The sequence below is a fragment of the Danio aesculapii genome, chromosome 21 (assembly GCF_903798145.1).
Source record: "Danio aesculapii chromosome 21, fDanAes4.1, whole genome shotgun sequence".
Classification (NCBI taxonomy): domain Eukaryota; kingdom Metazoa; phylum Chordata; class Actinopteri; order Cypriniformes; family Danionidae; genus Danio; species Danio aesculapii.
The window spans coordinates 13282245-13305152 of NC_079455.1; the positions used below are offsets into that span (position 1 = coordinate 13282245).

Sequence of the window (22908 nt, forward strand, 5' to 3'; positions counted from 1 at the left end):
TGGGCTCTGGCTGGGCCACTCAAGGACATTTACCGAGTTGTTGTGAAGCCACTCCATTGATGTTTTGGTGGTGTGTTTGGGTCATTGTCCTGCTGGATGATGAACCGTCGCCCCAGTCTGAGGTCAAGAGCACTCTGAAGCAGGTTTTCATTCAGGATGTCTCTGTACATTGCTGCATTCATCTTTCCCTCTATCCTGACTAGTCTTCCATTTCCTGCTGCTAAAAAAAACCCCACAGCATGATGCTGCCACCACCATGCTTCACTGTAGCAATGGTATTAGCCTGGTGATGAGCAGTGCCTGGTTTCCTCCAAACGTAACGCCTGGCATTCACTCCAAAGAGTTCAGTTTAGTCTCATCAGACCAGAGAATTTTGTTTCTTATGGTTTGAGAGTCCCTTAGATGCCTATTGGCAAATTCTAGGTGAGGAGTGGCTTCCGTCTAGCCACTCTGCCACATAGGCTTGATTGATGAATTGCTGCACAGATGGTTGTCCTTCTGTAAGGTTCTCCGCTCTCCATAGAAGAATGCTGGAGCTCAGACAGAGTGACCATCAGGTTATTGATCACCTCTCTGACTAAGGCCCTTCTCCCCTGATCACTCAGCTTAGATGGCCGGCCAGCTCTAGGAAGAGTCCTGGTGGTTCCAAACATCTTCCACTTATGGATGATGGAGGCTACTGTGCTCATTGGAACTTTCAGAGCAGCAAAATTTTTTTCTGTAACCTTCCCCAGCCTTGTGCCTCAAAACAATCTTGTCTCTGAGGTCTACAGACAATTCCTTTGTCTTCATGTTTGGTTTGACCACATGTGAACTCCAATTAGGCTGCTGAAACATCTTAAGAATGTCATTATGAGGTTTTGTGTGTAGAATTTTGAGGAAATAAATGAATTTAATCCGTTTTGGAATAAGGTGTAACATAAAAATGTGGAAAATGTGAAGCGCTATGAATACTTTCCAGATGCACTGTATACAGAAGTGAAATGGGCAGAAGAAAAGGGTAGGACTTGATTTTGCATAATGGATACCGATGGGATGTTTGGATAAGCTGGAAAACAGATCCAGAGATCACTTTGCTTTTTGCTTGATAAGTAAAACAAAACAAAAGTAAAAATTTGTTAGATCTTGTTTTAGGCTTTTTCATAGAGTTTATGTAGTTTGGCAAAGGTGCTTTTGAGTTATAAGGGGGGAAAAAACTTCAAGTTCATTCAAAAAACAAAATGTACTCAATATTTACTCTCCGTCAAGTGATTCTAAACCTTAAAATGTTTTGTTCTTCTGTTTAACACTAAACTGAAGAAAGCTGAAAACCTACAAACCATTCATTTCCAAAAACAAATACTAGAAAAGTCAATGGTTTTCAGTATTCTTTTCAGTATTCTTCAAAATATGTCCAACAGAAGAAATTCAGTCAAGCAGGTTTGTGACAAGTAGAGCAAGTAAATAAATGATGACAGAATTTTCAGTTTTGGTTGAACTATCTATTTAAAATCTAACACAAGTTTAATGATTAAATGATTAAATTGAAAAAGAAGACAAAATATTGAATACAAGTATTTACCTTAGTCATTTAGAAGATGCTTTTATCCAAAGCCACTTAGAATGAGGAAGGGATCAAGCGATTCATTGTAAAAAGACAGTACACAATCAAATACTACTAAAACAAAGCTTCTGATATTGTTAGAAAAATACAAGCTCAAAAAAGTGCCATTTGAATGTTGCCAGAGATCCAGCAGTCCATATGGGATTGGGAGAGAGTTTTTATTATTATTTATTTTATTTTTTTTAATTGAAGCATGTAACTGACAAGCATAACGGATTATATGATAACATATGTAAGTCATACAAAACTTAGTCAGGGGTACAGAACATACATTAAATAAAAAATGCTACATTACATACATGGGGGATCCATCATATTTAATAGATTGTACAGATTATGTTTTCATTGTTAGAGAGGTTTTTATAGACTTCTTGTTTCTTGCAATTGAGGTCAAAGAATTATAAAATATTTTTAAAAATTTACGTAAAAAAATAAAGGAGGGAGTAATAGACATTACTTTTGCCTTGTGTATGTGAAACTTCCCAAGAAAAACGATCAACTTCAAAGCATTGTTTTCAGTCAGTTTTACAATTCAAAAAAAGAATCGTGCATTCGTCAAAGTACATTTTTGTGAGATTGTTTCACTAGTGAGGAAGAGTAAGCGGAAATGGGGTTTAGAGTCTTTTTTGTGATTGTACCACTAGGTGGCACTCACCGGAGGGGATGCACTTTTGTAGAATTGCTTTTTTGTGTGAATTTGTGTGAATCCAGACTTTAGTTTTAAGGAACTAATGTAAATGTCTTTTATTTTAAAGACAGTTTTAGACTACATTTACACAACAAAGTTTTTCTCAAAAGCGGAAAAGTTTTTCCCTTGCGTAGGCCTGTCACAATATCCATTTTTTGTCATACAATATATTGCACCAAAATATAATGCGATAAATTATATTATTGTCATTTTTAGACAATTAATTTTATAATGTCAGAATGACAATATAATAGCATCATGAAGTACACTCCTCTAAAGAACACATAATATTTTATTATTAAGAATATTTAAGTTAATTATAGTCATTTTGACAATTTAATACTTAGGCGTTGAAATCAGAATGTGAAAACATATCTCAGACAAATAAATAATAATAATGATAAATGTTAACAAAAACATACTTTGTTAAAAGAACTAGAAAAAAGTATTCCAGCCAAATTATCAATATGAATAATGTCCTTCTTCTTCTGTTTCTTGGGGAAATACCTGAAAAATAATACAAAATTTGCTAATATTTTTTATTTATTTATTTCATTCATTCATTTTCTTTTCGGATTAGTCCCTTTATTAATCTGGGGCCGCCACAGCGGAGTAAACCGCCAATTTATCCAGCATATGTTTTATGCAGCCACTGTCCTTCCAGCAGCAACCCATCTCTGGGAAACACATACACACTTATTCACATACACTACAGACACTTTAGCTTACCCAATTCACCTGTACCGCATGTCTTTGGACTGTGGGGGAAACCGAAGCACCCCGAGGAAACTCACGCTAACATGGGGAGAACATGAAAACTCCACACAGAAACACCAAGTGACCCAGCCGAGGCTCGAACCAGCGACCTTCTTGCTATGAGGCGACAGCACTTCCTACTGCGCCACTCATTTATTCATTATTATTATTATGTAATTTGAATTGATCAGAATATTTTAGTGATGCAGTTTAAGTGTATACTAGATTTCCTGTCAGACACCCACATGAAAATATACTATAGAAATATACAGAAAATGCTAGTGTTTTAACCATACTAAAACTGACACCTCCAATAGAGATAAAATGTTAGTGATATATATATATATATTTTTTTTGTATGTGCAATATATATATTGCATCACCAAAAATGATTGAGGTCATGGCCATGTGTTGTGCGATAAGCCGACATATTGATTATTGTGACAGGCCTACCCTTGCCTTACTTTTTTTTAAGTTTCACTTCTACATGTTTTCAAAACGATCCACATTTACACATATCTGTGAAAAAAATTAATAGTGTATCGCATGAGATTGACAGTTTGTTCCGCCCTCGCATCTGTAAACACCAATCAAATCAAATCAAATCACTTTTATTGTCACATCATCAGCAGCACGTGTACTGTGATGAGTGAAAAGCTTAGGTGCTGGCTCCAGACAGTGCAAATACAACTATAGTGCAAAATGCAGACAGTGCAAAATACAACAACATACAACAGCATACTCCCTCCCCAACCCTGATAAGTCTCCCCTAAACCTGATAAGTCTGAGGGAAGAAACTTTCTTTCAGTCAGCTGGTTCGTGACCGGATGCTGCGGAACCGTCTGCCTGAGGGTAGCAGAGAGAAAAGTCTATGGCTTGGGTGGCTGATGATTCTCTTGGCTTTCTTCATGCACCGCCTGGTGTAGATGTAATGGAGGGAGGAAAGCTGGTGCCCCGTTGATGGTGATAGGGGTGTTCTCTCTTCTCTCTCCTGAAATCCACCATCAGCTCCTTGGTTTTGCTGATGTTGAGTGAGAGGTGGTTTTCCTGACACCACTGCGTCAGAGCACTCTCTGTAGGCCGTCTCATCATTATTTATGATTAGGCCCACCACCGTTGTGTCATAAGCAAATTTAACGATAATGTTGGAGCTGTGTTTGGCTGTACAGTCATGTGTGTACAGGGAGTACAAGAGTGGGCTGAGAACACAGCCCTGTGGAGCACCAGTGTTGAGGATCAGTGTGGATGAGGTGATGTTGCTCATTCTGACCACCTGGCGTCTGCTTGACAGGAAGTCCAGGATCCAGTTGCACAGAGAGCTGTGTAGACCCAGAGCCTGGAGCTTCACCACCAGCTTGGCAGGCACTATGGTGTCAAATGCTGAGCTGTAGTCCACAAACAGCATTCTCATATATGTGTTTTTGTTTTCCAGGCGAGACAGAGCAGTGTGCAAGGTGAAAGCAATTGCATCATCAGAAAAGAGATAATGATGAAGAGGAAGTTACTTTGAGAACCAATTACAAACAGGCACAACTTAAAAAAAGAATAGTAATGATGTGCACAGATAAATCATCATAAGAGCTGCAATACTCTAAAAATACTGACTCCATCACTTTTCATTGTTTTTTAACTTCATTTTAGTTGTGTAATTGTGCATGAAAAAACAAACATTATTCTGTAAAGAATTCACTCATTTACCTCAGGCTGGACACTAACTTTAGATGCCGAAAGTGGGTTCAAATCAAAATTAAATTGATCTTTATTATTGGTTCAAAATGAAAGACTGCATTGTCTGACTAATAAGGTCCAGGAAGAGTAAGATATTCAGCATGATATATGTGCTTTATTCCAGCAGCCACCGGAGGGCTTACTTGTCCCTCTTTCAGGTTTGTAAAAGGCCTGTTGTGTTGGTTACACTGAAGAATGTGAGATGCTTGTGAACAGTGGAGTCTCCAGTAGTATCTGAATGAAGACTTTTATATGCAAGCTGAGAAACGCAGTCTCAGACATGCAATGTCAGACACAATGCACTCAATGGAGATAGTGACGTCACTGTGAGGGGTAGAGTTGGGGAGGGGTTTTGTGGAGCATAAAAGAATTGCATGCAGCTCAGATTGCAGCTGCACCCAGTCTGCATCCAGACCCCTCTCAGAGTTTCTGTTTTTTGTGATTAAGTAACAGAATTTTTTTAAATCACTTTATTTTTTGTTTGTTTTTGTCCAAAATGTACACAAGCATAATAAACATTTAACAACTGAAGCATGTAACAAGAGTGGAGTTGGAGCTGACAAATAAAGAAACAAATTTTGATTTTGAACTTAAATCTGTAACTATTTAACAGTTTATTCCACAATTTATATTAGAACACAAAAGCGTAATACAAATGATTTCGCACTCCTCTTACCTTCTTCTTACCTTTACTCTCCTGTTTTTCAAACACATAACATTATGAGCCTACAGAGAGCAGTGTGAAAGTCAAAGTCTGTTTGTAAAAATATGTAAAAGCCCATCAGAAAAAGCTTGAGTCTCATTTGGAGGTGGTGTTGGCGTGGGATGGAGCCTGTGGCTGCTGTTGTTGCTGCTGCTCCGCCAGCGCCTGCTGTAAACGGGTGCGTTTTCTGGAGTAATGTTGCCAGTGCAGGATCTGCTGTTCATCTATGAACTTGGCACACTGTGCGTTCACCAGCTCCTTCCGGAAGTGCTCATACTGCAACAGCTCCAACATGTGCAGACAATGAGGATATCTAGCATACACAAACATTTAGACTCCATTACTGAAATATTCTGATCAATTCAAATAACATAAAACAAAAATTATTTAAAAATTATAATAAATTATTAGCAGTTCTGTGAAATTTGTAATATTTTTTTCTGATATTTCCCAAGTGATGTTTAACAGAACAAGGACATTTTTCATATTGATTCCTTTTACAAGTTTTATTTCTTTTAGTTTGGCTGGATCGTCAATATTATACCATTAAGAAATTGTTTTTCACTTAGCTACAACACAAAACAAAAAAAAAGGTTTTCCAAAAATGTCTCTAATTAGTTAACCTTAAAGTTAAGCTTTTGAATTTCCGTTTAAGCTGAATTATAGTATCTTGCAAAATATTATGCACTGCCATCATGACAAGAACAAAAGAAATGACTTTTCAAATGTGTATATGCATACATGTGCCGTGTGCAATATGAATGTTTATTTTATTTTCTCACTGTCTATTTTTTATTCATCCATTCATAGTTATGTATTTTCTTATTATTAAACGTATAATTACTGAAGCCGATTTACAATCCCCTACACAATTTAGGTATTCTGTTATGATTCGTGTCTCTATTTGATGAGAAAAAAACACAGAGAGGGTCAGACACATGTCAGCTATAAATTAAGTGTTTATTTAGAAGTATTAGTTTTATTCTAAATTCATGTGAGTTTAGGTTTGTCCTTGCAAATGTATTGTTCGATTCTAGTGATGAGCTGTAGATCAACCTTGGAGGGAAAACAAATTTGTTTTATCTGTGCTTAAAAGGGTTGTTAATGGTAACAAAAAGTCTGTGACCATGCCAAAGTCAAAAAGTTTCCAGGAGACCTCAACAGTGGCCCAGAGAAAAAGAATATGTCCTTCCAGAAGTTATGACTATGAGCCTTGTCAAAGTTGCATATGTATAAACCACATGTTGCTTCAGAGATAATATGTTTAAAGAGAGCAGGAAACACTGCCGTGTTACATCTGTAAAGCTATCCGACCTTGTAGAAATGACGTTAAATGCTTATATCTCTCTTACTGAAAGAATTAATGTTTCTGTTGTGGAAATATAAATGTTTATAATCTAGTTTCAAATGAACAATAATCTACACATAACTGAAAAGTTCTATTCTTTGATTTTTGATTATATCACTTTATTAACAGCCCAGCCATGAGAGACATTAACCTTTGTCTTTCTGACTACAGGCAGAGCTAAAGTGATGCAAATGCTATGGTCAGGCTTTTAACGACTCTGCATTTGTCTTCGGGTGATACTTTCAGGCCAAAAAAAACCCTTTTGTTGATTAACTCATCTGGTCAGTAACTGGGCAGGTCTCTAACACCTATATGCTGGTTATCATGCTGACTCCAAAACTTAATTTGTATGCTGTGTTTAGCCATTTCCCTTCCTCGAAAAGCCTGGTTTATACTTCTGTGCCAAGTGATCGGCGTGACCCACGGCGCATACAACGCGCATAGCTGTGCATTTATACTTTTGCGCGCTTTTTCTGTTGTTCCGAAATAACACTTCCGAAACGCTAGCTGGCAGTGAGGTGTTTATGTTCCTCTGTGTCAAATTTCTTCGCTGGTGTTTTGTTTTTTCTGAACGCTTCCTTAATGTACAAGTGGCTTAAAACTTGCTCATTTTGAGGCAGGAACCGGTGGACGTGCAACAACTTTAACCATGAGGTAAACACAAACCAAAACTTTCCATCTGGAGCTCCTTCATGGGACTCCACACTTGTAAACAATCGCTCCATCGGGCTCGTACGGCTCTCGGTCCCGCCAAGACCCGTCAGCACTACCAAGCCGACCAATCACAGAACTTGCGCTATGCGTCGTTGGGACATGTAGTTAAATTTTTTGAGAGGTGCGCGTCAGTAACGCCGACAGCCACGGCGTAGGGCTATGCGTCAACGCGTAGGCTGCACCGTAGCATACACATGCGCTTGATGCAGAAGTATAAATCAGCCTTAAGACGGGACATCTTTGACATCTATTCAGACTTGTGATAAAACTCGCAGACTGCAGACCTCTAGTAGGCTCCTGCAGACACATGGACTTCTTAAAGTGTTCTTGTATGACTGCAGATTAACCAACACGTCTCAATAAAGGAATTCTGCTTGTTTCAAGTCTCCTGAACTGGGTCCTCTCTTTCACTCATTTATTTTTTTACAACACTGTTAAACATGGCTGTTCACTTTTAGAAGTTGTGGTGATGTTCTCTCTTACCTGAAATAATATGAAATATAACACTGATTTGATCATTTTCTAAAACTATTTAATTGAATTATCACATTTTCATTTTTTTTGTTCAGTAACACACAGCCCTAATATTAAGTGACTAACATTTAGGCACAATATTGGCTGAATTTGCTTTATATTGTCAAAAATAATATCAACTAACATTGCAAGCTCATGTAAACTGTGCAGATTTAGCACACATACTCAACTTGTGAGTCAATATACATTTGTAAATACAACCATATACAGATAAATACTTAGATCTCCTGTAAAATTATGAATTCCTTTTCAAATACTTCCCAAGTGATGTTTAGCAGTACAAATATGTCATATTATGTTTCAACTTCTGAAGAAAGTCTTATTTCTTTATTCTGGCAGGAATAAAAGCAGTTTTAATATTTCAATATTTTTCATCTCCTTAAAAAAAAATTGAATTTTCAACTCTCTACAAAACAAACAACTGTTGTCAAATGACCAGACTAATTAAGCTAGTTAAGTTTTTAAAGCTGAATACTAGTATTTTACTAAATAACTAGTAAGATATCATGCACTAGGGCTACACGATATTGGAAAAATATTTCTATCTTTATTTCTTTTGAAGCACTCATGATCCTAAGAAGAAATGTTAGAGGAATTAACTAAAATTATATTAACAAGATCAACATGTTACTTACTTCAGGAATTTAGCATATTCTGGTTCCTTCCAGTAAAGCAGATACTTCAAATAATTGACGAAAGGCTTCTCTCTCAGGTAACCTCTCTGAGCCAGAACTGCAGGATGGGAAATAGAGCTAAGATTAATAACCATGATCCATCTTCATATTTCAACCACAGAAACAAAATGATCTTGAATTTAGATATTGAAACAAGCAATGATTGAATTTGACCAATGACTAAACTAATAACTGATTTTAGCGAACAGTTAAAAAACCAAGAGGTGATGATGCTCTTACAGTTCAGGTAGTTTGGGTTTGCTAGACATTGAACAAACTCCAGCTCCAGCTGAAAGCGCTGTCTCGCCTGCTCCTCTGTCAAAGCACAAAAGGAAGTGTTAGCAATGGTTGTGTTTAATTAGAAATAATAAAAATAATCATTAGTAAATGTATTCACTAACATGAACTAAGAATGAACAATACTTGTATTAGTGCATAATTAAAATCAAAATTCATGCCTAACATGTGTTAATGCACCGTAAGTTAAGATGAAATTTATTTCATTAATACTTTTAACAAAGACGAACAAACACTGTAATAAATGTATTGATTCTTGTTTGTTCATGTTAGCAAACATTGGCTAACAACGTTACAACCTTAATGTTAAGTGTTACCGAAATAATTGCTTGAACAACATATATATATGCGCCAGTACAGGAAATAACACATAGTGTAATAATGTTAGTACGCTGTATACCTTAATATGATTAAAACTGGACTAAATTACCTTACCAAAACCATTGTATTTACATTGCTTGGAATCTCGTGGGCAAAGATGTGCTAAAAAACAAGTTCAAATTTAAAATCAACAAACCTGTTTCCATAACGCCAGCCATTACGGATAACGAGAGTACAGACGACGCTGAAATATCTCGAAAATGATTAGTATTGAAAGATTTTTACAGCGCGATTACCAAAAACAACACATTACTCCTTGTTTATGCGGACATAGACCGCTGACGCCATATTTGCCAGAAAACCAGTGCTGCTGTCGTAAAAGCGTTTCACGACTTTAGCATTTTTGTCATTTTCGTCCATTTCTTTCGCTTGAGTTACACTTTTTATGTCTCCCGATTTTCTAAAAATGATATTTTCTTAGGTTTATTTGGGAAAGATGTTAATATTCATTTTGTATTGAATAATATTCTAATTTTGGAGAAATATATTCATAAATGCAAGTGCCTTAAAACAAAACCACTGCTTTTAGTTGCTTATACTATAAATCTTTAAAGTTGCTCAAATTAAAATGTGGAAGAAGACTGTTTGGTTTATTGAAAAAAATGAAATTAACAGAAGACCCGGTGTAAATGTTTTTTTTTCTTTCTTTTTTTAGTTGTGTTTGTGTGTCTATTCTATGGTTTAAGTGTATTTATTTATATTATTATTTTTATTGATTTGATTATTATTTGTGGTCTGTTCTATAAATGTAGATGAAAGTTGTTAATCGAATTTTGCCTTATTGTAATTGTGTTATAATGCAATAATAATAAAAAAGCTACACTTTTTTGTAGCCTACTGTAGGCTACACTATGATATCCTATGCCATAGCAATAGATAGTTTAATAGTTAATAAATCATTTATTTCTGTTATAATGCCTATGCCATGATGTATGCTTTATGACTTTATGTCGTACATATTTTAAATTGTTGGGAGATTCGTTTTTCATGGTCATTTCTCCCTACAAACTTTCCAAACTCCGTTCACGCAAGCTTTTAGTTTACTCCCACAACGTGAAATGACATAATAATTTTATTATTATTATTTTCGCAGAAATAGTAAAGAATTAGCATAAATGACAATAAAATATGCACATATCTTTGTTATATGGTAGCCTATGTTTGTTATTATGACTTCATAGATGAAAATAATTTTGTTATTTGTTCATTTTTACAATGATAAATCAATGCATGATGATTTCAATCAGTTATAAGAATTTTCTAGGAATAGTCGCAAAATATAACAAGTAAGTTACTGACTATAAGGGTTCATTTCTTTCTCTCATTCATTAATTTTCTATACGGCTTAGTCCCTTTATTAATCTGGGGTCGCCACAGCGGAATGAACCACCAATTTATCCAGCATGTGTTTTACGCAGCGGATGCCCTTCCAACTGCAACCCATCACTGGGAAACATCCATACACACTCCTTCACACTCATACACTATAGACAATTTTAGCTTACCCAATTCCCCTGTACCGCATGTCTTTGGACTTGTGGGGGAAACCAGAGCACCCGGAGGAAACCCACGACAACACTTCTTTCTCTCATTCTTTTCATAATTCGTTATAATGCCTAAAAGTAACAAGCTTTAATACACGGAATAAAACAGATATTGTAATAATATTAAATACGATTCCATTCCATCATCACAATCTTCATCCTTTTATTCAAATTTATACACACATCTGTAAATGCACATTATTTTTCTCCCACCCTATATGCATGTAAAGTTAAAGTCAAATTGATTCAACAATACAAAATTCATTCATTCATTTTCCTCTCTTTATTCATCAGGAGTCACCACAGCGGAATGAACCGCCAACTTATCCAGCATATGTTTTACACAGTGGATGCCCCTCCAGCTGCAACCCATCACACTCATACACTACGGACAATTTAGCTTACCCAATTAAACCGCATGTCTTTGGACTGTGGGGGAAACTGGACCACCTGGAGAAAACCCTCGCTTGCACGGGGAGAACATGAAAACTTAGAAATGCCATCTGACCCTGCCAGGACTAGAACCAGCGACCTTCTTGCTGTGAGGCGACCGTGCTACCCACTGCAGCACAGTGCAGCCCATAATACATTCATTATTATCATAATAATAAACTAATTTACAGTGCACGTCCTTCATAAATGTCACACAAAATAATACTAATTTAAGCCATTGGTGATATGCTACAGACAAAGAAACTGAGTAAACCAAATTAAAATTTATTAGTAGTAAATATGAACAAAATACATCATTTTAATAAAAGTACATTAAAAATAGAGTTTGAGTTAATTTTGAACTGTACATGATTAAACTATGTCAAAGCAGCTCTGCATATCTGAGGTATATATAAATTTATCCATATTTACTGTAAATATATTTCTTGCTTAAAAAAATCTAGATATTTACACAATTTCAGCCTTTCAGCTTTTTCCACATGTGCTCCTGTGCAGCCGCTTTTTTAAAGCAACTTTTTAAAGTTACGCATATGAATAAACATGAAGTGATTTGAACTATCACACTACAGTGATGATCTCCAGTAAAACCAGCCACTGGCTCTGAGTTTGGACACAAGGAGACAATATGTTCAGCCTGACATTAAGTTTCTGCATCCAAATGCTCTTTCAGATGCCAAAAGCGAACAACCAGTGATACGAATATATGCTCACAGTGTGCTGTAATACTACTGATTTGTAAAAACATACTATTTACGCCTAATCTCAGATGGTCTTTTATAAATCATTCAAATATTGGTGTCACAAAGTCCAGAGACTGTAGTGAACACTACGGTTTTGTAAAAGATTGACATGAATGTGTGAAATGACTAAACAGTGGTCATAATCAGAGTTTTCTCTGTTCACATAAGACCTGGAAACGGTCTGAAGTTCACAAGTGGATAATGGTGAGAGGGACAGTCTGTCTCTGTGTGGAGCCTCTCAGACATCAGTAGTGTTCGCCCAGCTGGGGAACGTGTCTAAACTGAAGATGGCTCTGCCCCAGCTGTTTATGGCTAAGGTGATGGAGAGGATGCCGATGATGTTCATGACGATCCCGGTCTTGGCCTGTTAATGAAAATCAATTTTTGGATAAATTACTTTTTGAAAGTAATAAAGTGCTTACTGTATATTATTTTAATACTGAAACAATGTTTAATGGTGACCTTTACATAATTAATAAATGAACAAAGGAACGATCAAATGAATAAATGAACGAATTAAACAACTGAATTCAACAACTGAGTTAACATCTTTTAATTCCGACTTCTTCTAGCAAGTTAATATGTGTATTATTTTTTAAATATTTCGATTTATACATAAGCTTTCAATTGATGTATGGTTTGTTAAGATTGGCCAACATTTGGCTGAAAAAAAATCTAAAATCTAAGGGTGATCCAAATATTTCTAAATTATCATTAAAATTGTCCAAACTGAGTTCTTAGCAGTGTACATTACTAATCAAAAATGTATTTTGATATATTTACTAATACTAATGATTTTGGCATTTAAAAGTCAGTAATTTTGACCTATACAATGTGTTTTCAATTAAAACCAAAACCAAAGAAAACAAACCTTTTAATGATAAGAAATATTAACAGATTTGACATATTTTTAATTCAAATATAACTTATTGCTATTACTTATTGTTTTTCTAACAAATTAAAAAAATGTCAATATTACAGTGCATATATTAACATCAAGACAAAATATTTAAAAGCCATTATTAATATTATTTTTTATAAATACGTGCAATTTCTATTTCTATAGTTATTTAAAATAGATTATTTTAATTATTATTATAGTCCTCACTGCTCATAAATCAAAAGTCCACAAATAAAACAGTTTGCATGTTGTTTTTATTCACTCAAAGCTCCAAAGTTATTATTAAGGGTTTAAATTTTTTATGTATTACTGTTAAACACTCACCATGTCAGAGACTTTGAGGTATCCGTATGAGAAGACGATTGCGTTTGGAGGAGTTGCCACAGGAAGCATGAAGGCAAAAGATGCACTGAGAGTACAGGGAACCATGACATACAGGGGATTCACACCTATAGACTGAGACTGAGACAACAAAACAATGATCTTTTACTCAATCATACTGTACAATATGCTTATACGGACACATTATGATTTAAATATGTCAGTCTAAAATGTTCCAATTAATTATTTATTCATGCAAATGAATATGCATTTATTATCACAACACTTTAAAGGGAAAAAAGCCTGTCATGTTCATAAGACTGTCATGAAACCTCTATAATCATGATCATTTTACACGTTTATTACAACTGTCAATAAATCAGTAATTTTATTTTAAAAGTGCAAAGATGACATTGTTTGGGGTGTCTTTGTTATGACAACTTGACATAACTAAATGCATTATATCCAGCCTTTTTCTTTGTCATGACAACTTGACTACCAAAAAACATAACTTGTCATAAATCTGTCATAAACATGATTGTCATGAGCACATTATAATTGTGTCATGAAAATTATAGCAGCATCATTTATATTTTTCTTGACCAAAATTACGGTGGTACAAATTGATTTCATCATTAAAATGTAATTAAATAATAATGACACTGTTATAAAAATGATTTGACAGAGAATGAAAAGGGGCGACATGGTGACTCTTGGGTAAGCACTGTCGCCCCACAGCAACAAGGTCGCTGGTTCAAGTTCTGGCTGGGCCAGTTGGCATTTCTGTGGGGAGTTTGCATGTTCTCCCCATGTTGGCTAGGGTTTCCTCCGGGTGCTCCGGTTTCCCCTACAGTCCGAACACATTTATAGGTGAATTGAATGAACTAAATTGGCCATAGTGTATGAGTGTGTAAATTTGAGAATGTATGAGTGTTTCTCAGTAAAACATATGCTGGATATATTGGCAGTTCATTCCTAAGTGGCAATCCATGATGAATAAATGGGCTAAGCCAAAGGAAAATGAATGAGTATGAGAAATATCTCAAAACTGTCTTATAAACACCCCTCAAGTAAAGTGTTAGCCATTATTTAATATAAACTAATGTATTTATAAAAACAGAAGCTTGCAAAACCGAATATCTACATAAAATTGAGAGTTTTTGCCGTTCATTTTGGAATCAGTCCCCGTGTAACTTTATGAACCTTCTAAGCTCCACAAAACCTTCTACGTTGCGCAGTGATCTGGCTCTATCCTCAAACCTCAGTTGTGTTCTATGTAACACAGAGGAAGGAATGAACAACACTAGCACTCATTACAGCGTCTGTGTATCTGCTTTCAGCTACTAATGAATGAGCGAGTAAAGTTAAAAGCCCCCCTCCCCCAATGGCCACTTTTTCCTCATTCTTCCTCTCTTTTTTTTCTCAACAAAACAACAATAGCAAATCTCCATATGAGCCACTTCAGCTTTAGCCCTACAAATCCCTCCATTCACAGCAGAGGCTGATTCATGAGAAGAGGGCAGAATGTGCCAACCGCACAGCCAGAGACCTTCCTGGAGATTCGTGGAGGAAGAGTCTGTACTTACAAAACTATTATGCAACTTGCTTGTTTGTGTCTCATAAAATATGTGACAGCTGAACAAATGCATTTTCCATTGCCTTTTAAAGAGTGAAAAAAGTTTTTAAAAAGCTATTACTAAAACACTAAAGCATGTTGATGAATAATAATAATTACATTTCTAATTCAAACTTAAACATTCAACAATATACTGAATTCATTCATTCATTTTCCTTCGGCTTAGTCCCTTATTCATCAGGGGTCGCCGCAGCAGAATGAACTGCCAACTATTCCGACATATGTTTTAAGCAGCAGATGCTCTTCCAGACACAACCTAGTATTGGGAAACGCCAATGTAACATCATACATCATACATCAGTTTCTGTGAGGAGTTATGCATCCCTACCAGGACCTACCAGGACCTACCAGGACCTACTTGTCATTTAACAATGATAAACCATGGTTCACACCAAAACTCAGACAGCTTCGTCAGGCCAAAGAGGATGCTTACAGGAGTGGTGACAGGATCCTGTACAATCGGGCCAGGAACACATTGACAAAGGAGATTGGTGTGGCTAAGAAAAGCTATGCCAAAAAGCTGCAAAACCAATTTTCAGCTAACGACCCTGCATCAGTGTGGAGAGGCTTAAAAGATTTCACTAATTACAAGACACCGTCCCCCAGTATCGACAGCAATAAACATATTGCAAACGAGCTGAATATGTTCTACTGTAGGTTTGACACCTATGATCAGACACCTCACACCCACCCGGACCATCTCCCTACACAGCCATCAACACCACATCAACACAGCCCGGACCATCGCCCTACACGGCCATCAATACCACATCAACACAGCCCGGACCATCTCCCTTCACAGCCATCAACACCACATCAACACAGCCCGGACCATCGCCCTACACAGCCATCAACACCTCCAGCCATCTTCCTCTCCCCCCCTGCTCTTCAGATCAGTGAGGAAAATGTGCGTCAGATCTTCAGTAAACAGAAGAGAAGGAAAGCACCAGGGCCAGATGGTGTCTCACCAGCCTGTCTGAGAACCTGCGCTGACCAGCTGGCTCCCATTTTCTCCCATATCTTCAATAGATCACTGGAACAGCGCAAAGTTCCATCCTGCTTTAAGCGCTCCACCATCATCCCAATCCCAAAGAAGCCAAAGATCACAGGACTCAATGACTACAGACCTGTGGCCTTAACATCTGTGGCCATGAAGTCATTCGAAAGACTGGTGCTAGCATATCTGAAGGACATCACTGGACCCCTGCTGGACCCCCTGCAGTTCGCCTATAGAGCAAACCGGTCTGTGGATGATGCAGTCAACATGGGACTGCATTATACCCTACAACATCTGGACAAACCAGGGAACTACGCAAGGATTCTGTTTGTGGACTTCAGTTCTGCCTTTAACACCATCGTCCCATCACTGCTTGAGTACAAACTGGCCCAGCTCTCTGTTCCTAGCTCTGTCTGTCAATGGATCACCAGCTTTCTGACAGATAGACAGCAGCTAGTCAGAATGGGCAAAATCACATCCGACAGCCGCACCATCAGCACTGGTGCCCCCCAGGGATGTGTTCTTTCTCCACTGCTCTTCTCCCTGTACACCAACGACTGCACTGCAAAAGACCCCTCCATCAAACTCATTAAGTTTGCAGACGACACTACTGTTATCGGCCTCATCCAGAACGGTGACGAGTCTGCATACAGACAGGAGGTGGAGCGGCTGGCGTTATGGTGCAGATACAACAACCTGGAGCTGAACACGCTCAAAACAGTGGAGATGATAGTGGACTTCAGGAGAAACCCCCCTGCACTCCCCCCACTCACCATCATGAACAGCACTGTGGCTGCAGTAGAGTCATTCAGGTTCCTGGGCACCACCATCTCTCAGGATCTGAAGTGGGACACTCATATAGACTCTATTGTGAAGAAAGCCCAGCAGAGACTGTACTTCCTTCGTCAGCTGAGGAAGTTCAACCTGCCACAGGAGCTGCTTGTACAGTTCTACTCAGCTGTCATCCAATCCATCCTCTGCACTTCAATCACCGTCTGGTTCGGCTCAGCTGCCAAAACCGACCTCCGTAGACTACAGCGAATAGTCCGGACTGCTGAACGAATCACTGGCACTACCCTTCCTACACTTCAAGAACTGTACTCTTCCAGAGTGAGTAAAAGGGCTCGCAAAATCACTCTGGACGCCTCACACCCAGCACACTACCTGTTCGAACTGTTACCGTCTGGTCGGCGCTTCAGAGCACCGAGCACAAAAACAGCCAGACACAGGAAAAGTTTCTTTCCTCAGGCTGTCTACCTTATGAACAGTTAAATATTCCCCTACTGTGCAATAAATATGTGCAATACTTTCTCATACGCACTTGTACACAGCACCTTATATCAATATACAATGCAATACTTTCTACATTCGCACTTGTACACAGCACCTTATAACCTGTATATTTATAACAATCTGTACATACAACTCAACAACTCAACATCCAGGTTTCTTCACTAACCGCATCTGTTTAATGTTCATCATTTTTTATTATTATTATTTTATTTTTTCAGATTATTTTGTGTTGTCACTTGTCACTTTATGTACACTGGAAGCTTCTGTAGCCAAAACAAATTCCTTGTGTGTGTGAAGCACACTTGGCAATAAAACCGATTCTGATTCTGATTCTGATTCTGATACACTCACATTCACACATGCAGGCCAATTTACTTCATCCAGGTCACCTATACCACATGTCTTTGGACTGTGGGGGAAACCGGGGCACCTGGAGGAAACCCATGCGAACACAGGGAGAACATGCAAACTCCATAAAGAAATGCTAACTGACCCAGCTGGGATTTGAACCAGTGAACTTCTTGCTGTGAAGCAACTGTGCTAACCACTGAGCCACCATGCCACCTTTTGAATTAATTAATAATAAACAAAAAATATTAAATTATTTGTCAAATGAATATAGAGTTAAGTTTAAAACTTTAAGACTGTTGAAATTCAAATTCTAACCTTAAAAAAGCTAAATAAAACAATTAAAAATATAAGACATTATACAAATAAACAAATACTGTATTAACTAGTGTCCAACTGTTTGCATTCTGTAGGATTTATTAAAATGATCATGCTGTGTGTCAGAGATGTACATACCATAGATGCCAGTATAGGCAGAAATAATGTAGCTGTGGCCACATTGCTGGTGCATTCAGTGAAGGTTGCGATCATCAAACATATGACAATAGCGATCGCCCATGGAGGAATGCTCTGAAGAGGAGACATCTGATCTCCAAGCCACTTAGACAATCCTGAGATCTGAACACAGAGAATAAAAAAAAGAAATAATAACTGAATAAGCTGACCATTGGAGTAGTATTCATTAAAGAACTGCATTTTATCCTAAGCCTTTCTTGTGTGCTTGCTTTTAAGTATCATGTGTTTACTGTTGAGTAACACTCTATGGCGAGTATATATTGCTTTACAATAAATTGGCCACTTTATTAGATATACCTGTTCAACTCAACTGCTCGTTAAAGAAACACTCTTTTTTTTCTGAAAATAGGCTCATTTTACAAGTCTCCTACAGTTAAAAAGTTGAGATTTACCATTTCGAACCTGAATCACTGGGTTAGATAGTTCCTATAGCTAGTTCCTTAATTTTCCGTAGGTATTAATACATGATGTAACCACAGAAGAGTCAAGCTTTAAATAAGAAAATTATTGAAATAAATTTTTGAAATTTTTGATCAAGATGCTAATGGTCTAATCCAATTCAATGGTTCATGCTAAACTAAGCTATGCTAAGCTAAAATCTCTCCTCTCATATTGGCTAAATGGATTTTAAAAAATGTAAAACTCAACTGTTTAACAGTTTAAATTAGCATTTTTCAAGAAAAGTGGTGTGTTCTTTTAACACAGATTTCTAATCAATAAATCAAGCCCATGAGCATCTAAATGTCATTAAATTTCAAGATCAAACCAAGCATTAGAATGAGGCAAAAAAATATTAAGTGACTTTAAACATGACATGCTCATTGGTGTCAGTAGGGGTGATCTGAGTATTTCAGAAACTGCTGATCTACTGGGATTTTCACACATAATCTCTAGGGTTTACAAAGAATTGTCTGAAAAATATCCTGTGAGCAGCGGTTCTGTGTGTGAAAATGCCTTGTTGATGGCAGAGGTCAGAGGGGAATGACCAGACCAGTTCAGCTGATAGAAAGAAAATAGCAACTCAGAAAACCTTATTAGTTATAACATCAGCAGAAGAGCATTTCTGAACACACAACAAGTAGAACCTTGAAGCAGATGAGCTACAGAAGAAGAAGACTGGTTACATTCCTGACAGCTAAGAATAGCAAACTGAGGCTTCAATTCAAACAGCTTCAACCAAACTCAAGTGGTACTCACTGCAGAGCCACTTGGGCAGAGCTGAGCTCCAGCAAGGGGGAGCTTGAGCTCCAGCTACTCCTTCCTTGCACTTCTACAAGTGATGTCACTGGGGGTTGGGGTTAGGGGTGGGGTGGGTGTACGCATTAAAACAGCTTATAGGAGGAGGAGTTGGAGCTCAAGCTCCCCCTCGCTGGAGCTCAAGTGGCTCTGCAGCGAGCAGTGTCTCACCAAACTGGACAACAGAAGAACGTCAGAAAAAATTCATTAAATTTAAACAGTCACCAGAACTTACCCACACTTTTATATGGTTAATGAGGATTTTCCATAGGCGTAATAAATTTTAAACTGTAAAAATTGCTTATTATATGGGGTAACCACAACAACCCCTAAACCCAACACTCACAAGAGACCTGAGACAAAATTTGAATGTTAAAAGTCCCTGTTAAGTATGATTTTAAGAATTCTGAATAAGAAGATGCAAGACATGCCTGAAAAAAACACCTTAATAGAGTACAACTTGGTTGTACACACTTCTACATGTGTCTTTATGGGGAATTCTCCATAGACGTAATGATTTTCATACTGTGCCAACTGTATATTCCATTGTCCTACTCCAACCCTACCCCTAAACCCAGCCCTCACAGGAAACAATCAGTTACATTTTCAAAATACTGTTTTCTGTGATTTTTATGAGCCGTTTTCCTCAAAGGGACCAAAATATCCAAAGTTAAAAATTTACTGATGTTGGTACACTGTAAAAATGTAATGAAAAAAAACAGGACAACAAACATTTTTATGTTGCTTTAACTGATTTTAATAAGTTAATCCGTTTTTTTTTTTAATTTATACAAAGTTTAACTTAATATTTTAGTCAGTTTGATTGATAGCTGATTGAACATTTTTTGACTAAAGCTGAGATGACTAGCAAAATCCATTTGATTCAACAAAAAAATTTAAGGCAGCTAATTTTTTTACAATGTATACTTGGGAAATTTTGTCCCAACAATGTAAGGAAATACAAGTAACCACATACCTACAGTATGTCATTATACAATTTTGTGTCCTCGTGAACCACATTAACAAGTTGAACACACGTTCAAAACATTATTTGTACCTCACTGCCCTTAGCCAGGGCAAAGCCACCTCCCAGCAGCAGTATAATACTCCATGGCATCTTCTTCTGTGTCACTTTCCATGTCAGCAAAGCTGGAGTTGGACCACTTTCTTGCTGGGGCACTGATACAGATCACAGTCATACTTATTTATGATCGTTATTCATTTTGTCATCAGAGAGAATAAATAAAATCAAAAGAATTAAAGATAACAATAAAAAAAGCTTTTGGCTTTGGCTAGTTGCAATTGTGAGACACATTTCTTGCCAGAATTAGACGTACACACATAGAAAGAGTGAAATGTACATTAAACGTAAAATAAAGCAAATGTTAACTTCACAACACTAAAGTAAAAATTACTCAACAAACAACATTATTGTTATATAACTTACGCAAATGCAACTTAATTCCGAATTTTACTTTTAAAAGATTGTTCCCTAAAAATTTAATTTTCCTCACCATTAATCAAACTAAAGTGGTTCTCAACTTTTATCAATCTCTCTTTCAAGTTGAACACAAAACAAGATATTCTGAAGAATGTCTGAAAAAAAGAGGCAATTGATATCTATAATAAGAGTAAAGAATACTATGGAAGACAATGACAATTCAGTTTAAAGCAGGTCTGAAGCAGTGCTCTCTTATACCAAGACTTCATTCATTCATTCATTCATTCATTCATTCATTCATTCATTCATTCATTTTCTTTTTGGCTTAGTCCCTTTATTAATCTGGGGTCACCACAGCGGAATGAACTTATCCAGCCCATGTTTTACGCAGCGGATGCCCTTCCAGCCACAACCCATCCCTGGGAAACAATCATACACACTCATTCACAATCATACACTACTTACAATTTAGCCAACCCAATTCACCTGTACCGCATGTCTTTGGACTGTGAGGGAAACCGGAGCACCCGGAGGAAACCTACGCAAACGCAGGGAGAACATGCAAACTCCACACAGAAACACCAACTGACCCAGCCGAGGCTCGAACCAGCGACCTTCTTGCTGTGAGATTACAGTACTACCTACTGTGCCACTGCGTCGCCCATGTTACCGAGACTTATACATTCAATTCAATTCACCTTTATTTGTATAGCGCTTTTACAATGTAGATTGTGTCAAAGCAGCTTCACATAAAAGGTCATAGTAAATTGGAATAGTGCATGCTAAATGGATAAATTAAACATGGCATATTTCAAGATCACCTTTTATCCTTAAAATATTGCAATTGTGTATACACAGCTTAATGACGTTTTCATGAGAAACTAAATATTAAATACACTCAGTCAGATTTCAGAGCTGCCCACACTCTCAGAAATAAAGGTACGCGAGCTGTCACTGGGGTGGTATCTTTTCAAAAAGTACAAATTTGTACTTTAAATGTTTAAATTGGTACCTCAAAAGCATATATTAGTACCTAAATATTTAGGAGGAACACTTTTGTACTTTTTAGGTACTAATATGTACCCTTGAGGTCTTAATATGAACCTTGTGGGTACAAATTTGTACCTTTTGAAAAAGTACCACCCCAGTGACAGCTCGTGTACCATTATTTCTAAGAGTGTGGGATGTTAGCCAGGCAGGTGTTTGACTGACCTGTGTCAAAACTCTCTGTTCTCCAGAAGCACAATCGTGGTGGTTTAGAGGGAAAGACAAAGAGCAGCGCAGCCACAAACACTGCGACTGTGGCGTCTGTCACAAACCTGCACATAAATCCAGAATGGAAATGGTTAAAGTCAACGACAATTAGTTCATTTTTACTTGAGGTTTTCATAAAACAGAGATGCATTGCTGTTACTTTATTAGTATGACACAGAGAAGATACAGTTTGTATAGGTTGATATGGACACTCTGCACTCTCAGAAATAAAGGTACACATTTTTACTTAAAGGGTCCATATTAGTACCTTAAAAGTACAGTTGAAGTCAGAATTATTAGCCCCCCTGTTTATTTTTTCTCCCAGTTTCTGTTTAGGGGAGAGAAGATTTTTTTCAACACATTTCTAAACATAATAGTTTTAATAACTCATCTCTTATAACTGATTTATTTGATCTTTGCCATGATGACAGTAAATGATATTTGACTAGATATTTTTCAAGACACTTCTCTACAGCTTAACGTGACATTTAAAGGCTTAACTAGGTTAATAAGGTTAACTAGGCAGGATTTGGTAATTAGGCAAGTTATTGTATAACGATTGTTTGTTCTACAGTGGGTATAGAAAAGAATCACCCCCCTTTAAAATAATTACATTTTGTTGCATTGTAGCCTGAAATGAAGACAGGCACAGTTTTGTTTTATCTAGGTGTAATTATTCAGTACAACGTATAACATCTATGTAAAAGATATAACACCAACATGTCTGAAAACAATTAACAAGCATAAAAACAGAATCACTCAGTTGTGAAAAGGATCACCCCCCTCCTAAAAATTACTGGTA

At 37.0% G+C, this 22908-nt stretch overlaps 2 protein-coding genes across 3 annotated transcripts in view; both read right to left on the reverse strand.

Moving 5' to 3' along the window:
• Positions 1–5372: 5372 nt before the first annotated feature.
• med31 (mediator complex subunit 31) lies at positions 5373–9722 on the reverse strand. Its single transcript, XM_056446610.1, has 4 exons — positions 9563–9722; positions 8989–9063; positions 8710–8806; positions 5373–5791 (listed from the first exon to the last, which is right to left on the reverse strand). Exons 1-4 carry the CDS (start codon positions 9582–9584, stop codon positions 5575–5577), a joined length of 411 nt encoding a protein of 136 aa, XP_056302585.1. The 5' UTR covers positions 9585–9722; the 3' UTR covers positions 5373–5574.
• A 1414-nt stretch (positions 9723–11136) lies between these two features.
• Positions 11137–22908, reverse strand: part of slc13a5a (solute carrier family 13 member 5a) — a 28147-nt gene continuing 16375 nt past the window's right edge. For both annotated transcript variants that reach the window (XM_056446609.1, XM_056446608.1), the window contains exons 8-12: positions 22065–22171; positions 20469–20590; positions 18116–18277; positions 13389–13526; positions 11137–12527 (exon numbers count right to left, since the gene is read on the reverse strand). In XM_056446609.1, the coding sequence (XP_056302584.1) occupies positions 12402–12527; positions 13389–13526; positions 18116–18277; positions 20469–20590; positions 22065–22171 (655 nt within the window). In that variant the 3' untranslated portion in view covers positions 11137–12401. The remainder of the gene's footprint in view (positions 12528–13388; positions 13527–18115; positions 18278–20468; positions 20591–22064; positions 22172–22908) is intronic.

Bases quoted from the DNA above. Each gene is read 5' to 3' on its own strand.
- med31 (XM_056446610.1), bottom strand. From the start codon at position 9,584: ATGGCTGGCGTTATGGAAACAG. The intron at 8,807-8,988 runs GTAAGAGCATCA...CCCATCCTGCAG, and splicing joins AAACCCAAACTACCTGAACT to TTCTGGCTCAGAGAGGTTAC. The intron at 5,792-8,709 runs GTAAGTAACATG...TGTGTATGCTAG, and splicing joins GAATATGCTAAATTCCTGAA to ATATCCTCATTGTCTGCACA.